Below are 9,712 nucleotides of genomic sequence, written 5' to 3' on the forward strand. Positions count from 1 at the left end.
CGCATGTGATGTAAATATAACTCAATGAAACTTACTAGAGTAAATCATGCAGAGAGAAGAGCAAGTGTAAAATCCCAGAGGGCTGCAGTGGGGTTAATGTATTTAACATGTTGGATGTGTTTGAGAATAGGGAAGAATAGAAAAGACTAACGCCAGGTGAAACAAAGCTCAATTTGTCTTTCTATCCTGCAGAAGAAGAGAAAACAGCAATCATTGCCTTGATGGGGTGAAATTTGTCATGTGACATAAGCTAAGAGGAAAGTGTTTGAAATTATTACAAAGCAGGGCCCTTTTCATTTTGTCACTGACTACTCTCCTTCTCTCTCTCTTTCCCTTTCTTTATTGAATATTAATGGTTTGTTCTGTTCTAAATCTCTGCACAATCAGTACCCTTTCTATTCCAGCCTTTCCTATCTTGCCCCCGTCACTAATCCCAGCCTTGCAGGAGTCGGTGGGCAAGAAGGGCCTCTGGAGTCAGCACAGGAAGAAGCCAGGGGAGCACGGCAATGGACACTTCATCACGAGCGAACATAGAGGAGGACGTGACCTGCCCCATCTGCCAGCAGCTCCTGACAGAACCCTTGAGCCTGGACTGCGGCCACAGCTTCTGCCAAGCCTGCATCACCACCAACAGCCAGTCAGTGGGCCTCTTAGGAGGGCAATGCCGCTGTCCTGTGTGCCAGAGCAGTTACGAGCCTTGGAACCTCCGGCCTAATAGGCAGCTGGCCAGCATAGTGGAGAAAATCAAGGGAATCAATACGAGTTCACACCAGTGGCAGAGGAGAGATCTCTGTGAGCACCACGGGGGAAATTGCCATCTCTTCTGTAATGAGGATGAAAAGGCTATTTGCAGCAGTTGTGTCCAGGAGCACCAAGGTCACCAAATATGCCCCGTGGAGGAGGTGGTCCAAGAATGTCAGGTAGGCCCCAGAGTGTGGAAATATCAGCCAGAATGTTACCTGAAGTGAAATGTGCAGTTTAATCCTATTTATTTCCCTCATCATCATAGAACTGAGTGCTACCTTCTCTTTCAGACATATGGCTCAGCTTCTGAGGCCTGAAAACAATTCCTGTGCCATTCATTCATTTTCCTCAAGAATAAGCATAGACTATACGATCTTAGCAAAGACAAGTTGCATGAGCGAGAGTTGCTTCCCATAAGTTCTGATTGCCCCCGTGAGCAGGCGGGATTTTCAGAACATGGCTGGTTAAATCTGGGAAAACTGTCCATGAGAAGAAAGGACTTTTCTTGCTGCAGGATCAGTTCTTCCTCTAGGAAAAGAGAGATGTAAGCTACTCCTGATAAAGGGGTGGAAGCCTGCATCACCCAGGGATAAAGACCACATTTACCTCCTCAGATCCCTGTCTGCATTCTTGGCTCTCATTGCCGGTTCCATTTCTAAAACTCTAGTGTCTTCTGAGATGAGCCTGATTTCTCCTCCATTTATCCTGTATCCAGGTGCTGAGAAAACTCATAGCTTCACTTTGGTGACTCCTTTCTCACAGGAGAGGCTCCAGGCAGCTCTAGACAGACTGACGCAGGAGCAGCAGGAAGCCGAGAAGCTGGAAGAGAAGATCGATGATGAGAGAGCCACCTGGAAGGTAAAAACGCAGTATTCCTGCGGGGGTTCTGAAACAGAGACCTGGGCAGCACCTTGTCCAGTCACAAGGAGGCCCCTTCCTCCTTGTTTCCCCAGAATTAAAGCGTCCAGAAGACATGTGACTAGTCCTCCTCATTCAATTCCTTCCCTGCCAAGGGTTGGAAGCCATGGAATAGACATTCCCAAGTGAAAGCAACTATTTGGAGGCAAAGACATAGAGAGGAGCAATGTAAAAGTGATTCATGAGCCCCATGTCCCATTTCCATCATCAAGTCGGAGGCTCTGATACTTCCAGAAGAAATGTTAAGGAAGGCCCAGGGTTCCCTGTTTCGGAGATATGGGTGGAGGGGTTTCACATGCAGTGTGGTGTAATTATCCAAGACAGGCGTCTGCAATCCAAGCCTCATCCAAGTATCACATGGTGTCTCCTGGGGGGCCTGGAGAAAGTAGATATGAATGAATCGCTTTGGGAGCAGCTTAAGGGAAAATAGTAAGAAAAATGGCTTTCCCAGGAATGGCTCATTCCCTTTTACTTCCTAAGTGCCTGAGGGAAATAGTTCTTGTCTTGGCTCCCAAGACCCATGAAAAGTAGGCTGTCAGGTAGACAGACTGACTGACTCTCTTCTCATCCCCAAAGAATCATATGCAGACAGAGAGAGAGAGGATTCAGAAAGGGTTTGAGGAAATGAGAGGCATTCTGGACAGAGAGGAGCGAAGGGAGCTGTTTCAGCTGGAGGACGACCAAGTGCACGTGCTGGATAACTTGGCCATGGCTAAAGACCAGGTGGCCCAGCAGAGGCAATACATGCGGGAGCTCATCTCAGGTCTCCAGTGTCTCAACTATGAATCATCTGTACGCACGCTGCCGGTAAGACTTGGGACAGAGCCCCTACATACGAGATCTGGGGAAAACACAGAGATGACGTTTCCTTCCCCTGTGGGTCCCTGCACTTTCTTCCTCATTAAAAGGTTCCTTTGACCCCTCCATGCTCCTTCTCTGTCACTGATTACATGGGTCATTGTGAAAATTCAATGCTCAAATGACAAGAGTAATTCACATAATTATTTTATGAGATGCTGTGTGAAAAACTGAGAGATTTCTTATAGTTTTCTATGCATTTCTTCACTAAGCTTAGACAAATGACTCACATCTCTCTTTATGTTAGATATTGCTGTTGTTTTGTTAAGCAGTGGCAAATGTAATCGTACCTGCATGAGGGTGAGAATGTATGGCTATGTGTGCATGCTTATGTGTGTATGTGTGTGTGTGCACGGATGCTGGGTACGGAAGGATGGGGGGAAATATGGAGACTTAATGTAGGGATTGAACCTAGTGTGAAAATTTTTTCCCTTGGAATTAACTGCATGACTGATCTTAAGCTATGATACATATTGGGAAATTCAGGAAATCTCAGATTTTCTCTGCTTGACTTCTTGCCATTCTTTTTGGTTAGCTGAACAAGAATTTCAGAGTTTTGGTTCTAATACTGAAGTAATCAATTTCCATCTGCTGGATCTTTAATTCTTCCTTTAAAAATTTATTTTTGAGGTGTAAATTACATACAAAATCTTAAAAACTACCCATTGTAAGTATACAATTCAAAGATTTGTAGTAAATATATTGAGTTGTTAAACCTTATACAAATAAGTTCAACATTTGGGGGAGAGGGGGGAAACTCTCCCTTCCTCCACTGAATTATTTTGGAACCTTTGTCAAAACTCAGTTTGTTCTATTATGTTTCTGGATTATCACTCTTTTATATGAATCTCTATATTTTTGCACTGATACCGTGGTTTCATAGAAAATTTTGAAATTGGATAGGGTAATCTTCCAACTTTTTTTTTGAAATTGTTTGAAAACTAGTGAAATATTTCTATTCAATTCCATTTCAAAGCAGTTCTCTTCTAAGTCAGTATAGGTCTCTGTGGAGACCATTTTAAGCACCTCTGCTCATGGATCCTTTGGAGAATTGTACTGCCACCTAGTGGATAGAGGCCAGAGATGCTGCTCACCCAGCTACAAAGCAAGTGGCAGACACCACTGCAATGACCTGAGCCAGAAACACTGTACTAGGTCCACTGAATTTCCTATTAAAAGTGTTGTATATATTGTTAATTTTTATTAAAATCTGCTGGGATTTTTATAGCATGAGGAGATGGCAGTCAGCTAAGAAATGGACTGTATAGGACAGTTGTTTGTCTATCTTTTTCTTTTTTTGGTAAACACCTCTTGAATTACCCTTCGAGGAACCAACTCTACCATCAGTCCATGTAGTTGGTTAGGACTGATAAAATCAATAGCACCAGGGATGTATATGTCTCTCAATCTAGGTAAATCAACACATTTAATTCCTATAGGTTTACCAATGATGCAGTAATTACTTAAGATATGTACCTGACCCATTCCGGGCAATGATTTGTATGCCTAAGAATTTTATTGTTATGACTAGAAAGAGAAATTCTCTTTTCTGCTAGGTGATATATTAGGAATTGTCATTTAAACAAGGATGTTTATGTTGATGTTATATAGAGAATGAAGAGAAAATCTGTATAGCAGTTAGAATACAGAATTTTGAAAAGAAAGAACTGATGCTGATGACAAGATTTTCCCTAAAAATCTAGCTAATAGAAAAGTTCTACTTGTTCCCTGAGTTTCTCTTTTTTCTTTTAAATTTAAGCCAGTTTTAGTTGGGTTTTTGTCATGTACAATAACAACGAAAACCTAATACAGAGTAAACGTTTTTGAGGCAGTACAGCCATATAGAGGCCACTGCTTTGTTGATATGAAAGGGTTTAGACTAAAGAGGGAGAAACAAATGTATTGGAGTATTTTTCTTCAAAGAAATAAGGCAAATAATGCTATGATGGAGAAGAGAAGATGGCTAAAAGAAGCTTAGGATACGGACTGGACTGGCTTAATACAATACTGGTATTCAGGGTAAGATATACTTTTTTAAAATATACATATCTTTATTGATTTCAGAGAGAGTATGGGAGAGGGGGAGAGAGATAGAAACATCAATGATGAGAGAGTCATTGATCGGCTGCCTCCTGCACACCCCCTGCTGGGGATCGAGCCCGCAACCCGGGCATGTGCCCTGACCAGGAATCGAACCCCGATCACCTGGATCCTAGGTCGATGCTCAACTGCTGAGCCATGGCCAGCCGGGCAAGATATACTTTTTAAGACAGTGAGGAAGTGGATATTAACACCACTCTGGACCATGGAATGTAAGTGGCTGGGAAACAGTCAATTACATTTTAGACTTTCTTTGCTGCTGGTTTCTGTGGCTTCTTTCATACTTACACCACTGATGAGATTGCTGACGGGTCGTGTGTAGAAGGTATATAGAGTGAGCAGAGGGAGGCTGGAGAGACATTTGCCTGAAGTGTTAGCTTGCTTGTTCCTAGAGCAAAAGAAAATATATGTTCTGAGGACTTTAATTATTAATTATACATCTTTGATTCCCCAGAGCCTGGAATAATGTCTGACAAAGAAATTTACCTTTTTTTTTTTTTGGCCACTAGAGAATAAATAAAACCATAATGAATTAAGGAGGTCTTCCCATGAATAGTAGACTATTAAAGAAATAGTAGGACTTCTCTCTTCCTTTTAAATATATTCTGTCTCCAGATCCTGGAAGCGTCTTTCTAACATCCACACATGAGTCCTCTGGGATGGTTGGTCTATGTCTTATCTCTACAGTTTGTCCCCCATCTATTCAGTCTGACCATCTATTTATTCATGCCATATCGATGGGTGCTAGGGGTGTGAGGAGGAAGGTGAGTACAACTTTGAAAGGCAGGAGGGCTTATCACACCTTCCAGGGTTGCCAGACAAACTAAGGAATGTGTAGTTAAATTTGAATTTCAGGTAAATAACACATCACTTTTTGAGCAGAAGAGTATCTTAAATATTTACTGCAGAGGTCAAGCTTATACTAAAACATATTTGCGATTTATCCAAAATTAAATTTTAACCAGCCATTTTAATTTTCTAAACCTGGCAGTCTTACGCTTGACTTATGTTTTCTCTTTTCTCCCCAGGATATGATTAACATCTTAAGAAGGTATGTGTGCCTGACCAGGCATGGTCCTTTTTTGTGTGATGACAGAACTATAGCTATAAGAGTAATCTTGACTCAATCATAATTTTTTAAAAATCAGACCTGGGAAACTTGGGAATACATTGTTTCAAACTGCTGATGACAGGTGAAACTGTTAACCATAGAGAATGTGGGTGGTGGGAGGTCACAGAGTTAGGAACAATAAAGCATTCGAAATAAGAGGTTGCCGTATCAGACTTCACTCATTTTAGTCAAACCTTAGTCTCTGCCTCAGCTCTTGCTCCTACACTTCACAGACGCCAGTCTTTTCACAGGGAAGATCTTGTCCTCTTTATCTGCCAGGCCCCCAAATTCTCCACAAGGACAGTTTCTTTACATTTACATTTCTTCCAGGGAATTGAAGAAACAAGGTCTTTCTAGGTGATATTTTTGGATTGCAATAAACAAGTAAATGATAAATAAAATATAAATAAATAAGTAAATAAATAAACAAACAAATAAATAAATAATAAATATAAATAAATAAAAAGCTCAAGTCTCAGGGAATAATGGCTTTAGTCCTAGTGCCAATAATAAATCTCTTTTTGTTTACATATGTTAGCAAATTGTAGGAAAAATGGCTTTCTTTGTCTAAAGTTGCCTACCCACTTGGCAGGATCAAGCACATGAAATCCAGACCACTATTAATTTGGATGTCTTCACTTCTCTTTTCCCAAATATTTGTAATGATTCCCCAGAGAATTTGACTTTTTATGTTATACTCCGCACCTGCAATGAAATAATAGACTTAGAACACACTTCAGGTTTCAGTACAGAAGCCTCACACGAGATAACCTCAAGGTCTCGGGAGCCAGGTTCTAAAGCCTCACTACTAAACATCTGCCTGGGGACTGTCATCTCTGGCCTCTTCCTGGAGGCACCACTGAGATGGCAGTGACTTCTCCATATGTGAAATATATTTAATTACAGGCACCAAACAACTTTCAAAGGTACCATTATTTCATCTAATAGTGTATTATTTTTAAGAGGTAGCGAGTGTGTGGTTAGTTATTCCATTTGGGAAGGAAGAACATGAGTTTCATGAGAAGTCCTTCCCAAGGTCACATAGAGGTTAAGTAGAAAGGTAGGCATGAAGACATTTTTTTCTGGTTGCAGTGTCAGGGCTCTCACCTGAGCCTCCGTCAGGTTCTTCAGTGAATTAGATTTGAGCGAGAAGGCGTCAGTGGAGTGAAAGGCGAGAGAGACACAGGTCTTGGAGAGACACAAGGTAAGAAGTATGGGCGATCATTGTTTTGTCTTCTCTAGAAGCGAGTCCTGGACCTTGAAGAAGCCAAAAGTTTTTCCCAAGAAACTAAAGAGTGCATTCCGATTACCAGATCTGAGTAGGATGCTGCAAGAGTTTAAAGGTGAGGAGAGGCAGGGGAAGGGTGTACAGGGGGAATTCTCATAGGGGGAGTGGATGCTGTTTCTATCTGAGGATAAAAGAGAGGAGGTAGGCCTCACAAAAAGAGATAGATACCCTGTGCTGAAGGTGTGCACATATCAAAGTAGGAATGGCCAGGTGTCCTCCTTCACCAGTTGACAGCCTCACAGGCTTTCCCTCCCCTGTTCCCACTCAAGAGAAAAGACAGGTATCAGAGTTTCCTCCTTTGCTTCTAACAACATCCTTTAAACTTTTGTCATTTCAGAGCTGACAGGAGTCCAAAGCTACTGGGGTAAGAAGTTACAGGCTCTTCACTTCACCATGTTCTGATCCCTTTTCAGAAGCTGTGGTTACTATTAGGGCCCATGATCTTAGTTACACGTGTTCCACCCAAACATGCATACATACCACATTTCTTAACTGATCTACTCACCACTGACCCATTCACTCATGTTCCTCCCGGTTAATTCGCAATATTCTTCCTCACAATGTCACAAGACGCACATGCCATATTTATTTCACCTGACTGAGTCGTTTCTCCTACAGTGGACCTGACGATGAATCCACTCAGTGCCCTTTCGAACGTTGTCATTTCTGCGGATCAGAAACAAGTGACAATGGGGGACGATTTTATGTTTAGGAATGTATATCCGTGTAACTTTTCTGCTTTGGATGTCTTGGGGAGCAAAAATTTCTCCTCAGGAAAATACTACTGGGAAGTTGATGTGTCTGGGAAGACAGCTTGGATCCTGGGGGTACACAGTAACACAAGTAACCTCAACAGAAAAAGCAGCTCTGGGTTTGTTTTCAACCCAAACGTAAATTATCCAAATGTTTACTCCAGATTCAAACCTGAAAATGGCTACTGGGTTGTAGGGCTGCACAATGAATCCGAGTACAGTGCCTTCGAGGACTCTTCCACCGCTGATCCCAGGGTCTTGACGCTTTCCATGGCTGCTCCTCCCCGTCGGGTTGGGGTTTTCCTAGACTATGAAGCAGGCACTGTCTCATTTTTTAATGTCACAAACCATGGGTCACTCATCTATAAATTCTCTAAATGTCGCTTTTCTCAGACTGTTTATCCCTATTTCAATCCTTGGAACTGTCCCGTTCCCATGACTCTGTGCCCACCAAGCTCCTGAACCTTCTCCTTCCCCCACCCACTTCTGTGCAGTGACCGTGGGGCTCGTCTTCTTCACCCGAGCTCACTGCTCCATCCAGACCTTCTCGCCCTTGCTGTCTCCCTTCTTCAGATCACGTCTTGATTCTTAGATTAGAAGAGAAGCTCACTTGCTCAGTTGCCCCTTTCTGCATTATCAGCAAAAGCCATCTAATCCCTCCTAAAAACAGAGAAGTATTGGTATAATATCTCTGCCCTCCCATTTCTCCATATTTTCCTTTATCCCTAACTTGAAGAGGCAGCAACCATAACTTTAGGACATTCCATAATCACCCCCAGCCCCCAACAACAACTAAGGAGTATTTGAGTGTATGCCTGTTTGTCGCCCAGCATACAGCAGGTTGTTCAGAGAGTTTAGGGGGAAAAACCAAAAAGTAATATATGTACCCAGAGTGAAAACTTTATGTTCAGAGTGATTGAGTTTGAATCTTGTCTCTTCTCTTACGAGGTGTGTAACGATGGATACATTTTTGTTTCCTCTCATAAAATAAAATTGGATTTTAAACTGCATTTAACTCTTAAGATCTTTGTGTGAAATTGTCACTCAATGTAAAGCACCCATTTAAGGGTCCTGCACAATATAATAAATATTTGCTCTCATGATCACGGAAAAGTATAAGGTGTGTCAGTGTCCAGTGCGACGGATTTGTGCCTTTCAGAGGAACAGAAAATGATTCTACTGAAGTCTCATTTGTCAAGTTCCCAGACTCTGCTGTCAAGACCACTCCAGTTCCAATCTTCTGTTACAGAACTTTTTACACTGAGGCTGGGACTGTTTTAAGGCCCTTTGTTGGGAATGGGTCAGAAAACCCAGAAGTATGAGTTTCCAAGAAATGTCCAGCAGAGGGAGCCGTGTCTGCGGACAGCTGCTCTGATTAGGGACAGCCTCTTGGTGCTCAGGACTTTTCCTTGTGGTGAAACATCAGAGTATTACACCTTATATACCATCCCATGCACTTTTGTTTTCCTTACTTTTAAAATCAGTTTCAAATTATGGTGCAGAATAGACTTACCCAGGATACTAAGGAAGTTTTCTTGGAGAAGCGTCCATTGCAAATTAGGGCAGCTAACTGCATAGAGCCCACATGAAGATACTGAGGCCTAAGAAGTTTTCCCAACAGAATGAAAAGGAGAGTACTCAGCCTGGGAAAGGTATGTACAAGCACACTTATACTTACACACACACACACACACACACACACACACACACAGGCATGTTTCAATACATAGAGAATATCTTTATCCAAGTTACAATTTTAAAATATTGTAATAGAAAGAATTCCTTCAGGGAGTTGAAAGACTTTGTAAAGTTATGAAGTATGTCCCATGGAGGAGGGAGGAGACAAGATTAGAACTGGGTCTCTGTTTCTCCAACTCCAGTGCCCTTTTTGTATAGTTCACTTCCCAAGAAAATATAGGTGCCAAATTCCCTAGGATGTGG

At 42.0% G+C, this 9,712-nt stretch overlaps 1 protein-coding gene across 2 annotated transcripts; it reads left to right on the plus strand.

Moving 5' to 3' along the window:
- Positions 1-475: 475 nt before the first annotated feature.
- LOC107538666 (E3 ubiquitin-protein ligase TRIM22-like) lies at positions 476-8,271 on the plus strand. 2 transcript variants are annotated; one of them, XM_016214980.2, is made up of 7 exons: positions 476-920; positions 1,507-1,602; positions 2,239-2,469; positions 5,649-5,671; positions 6,974-7,074; positions 7,357-7,383; positions 7,638-8,271. In XM_016214980.2, the coding sequence occupies exons 1-7, from the start codon at positions 507-509 to the stop codon at positions 8,231-8,233; spliced, it is 1,488 nt and encodes a 495-aa protein (XP_016070466.2). In that variant the 5' UTR covers positions 476-506; the 3' UTR covers positions 8,234-8,271. The 2 variants fall into 2 exon arrangements, with proteins under 2 accessions (XP_016070466.2, XP_016070468.2); XM_016214982.2 differs by having other exon boundaries at positions 507-920; positions 2,251-2,469.
- Positions 8,272-9,712: the final 1,441 nt, after the last annotated feature.

This window comes from Miniopterus natalensis, chromosome 11 (assembly GCF_054644295.1).
Source record: "Miniopterus natalensis isolate mMinNat1 chromosome 11, mMinNat1.hap1, whole genome shotgun sequence".
Taxonomy (NCBI): Eukaryota; Metazoa; Chordata; class Mammalia; order Chiroptera; family Miniopteridae; genus Miniopterus; species Miniopterus natalensis.

Bases quoted from the DNA above. Each gene is read 5' to 3' on its own strand.
- LOC107538666 (XM_016214980.2), top strand. From the start codon at position 507: ATGGACACTTCATCACGAGCGAACATAGAGGAGGACGTGACCTGCCCC. The intron at 921-1,506 runs GTAGGCCCCAGA...CCTTTCTCACAG, and splicing joins AGGTGGTCCAAGAATGTCAG to GAGAGGCTCCAGGCAGCTCT. The intron at 7,075-7,356 runs GTGAGGAGAGGC...TTGTCATTTCAG, and splicing joins GATGCTGCAAGAGTTTAAAG to AGCTGACAGGAGTCCAAAGC.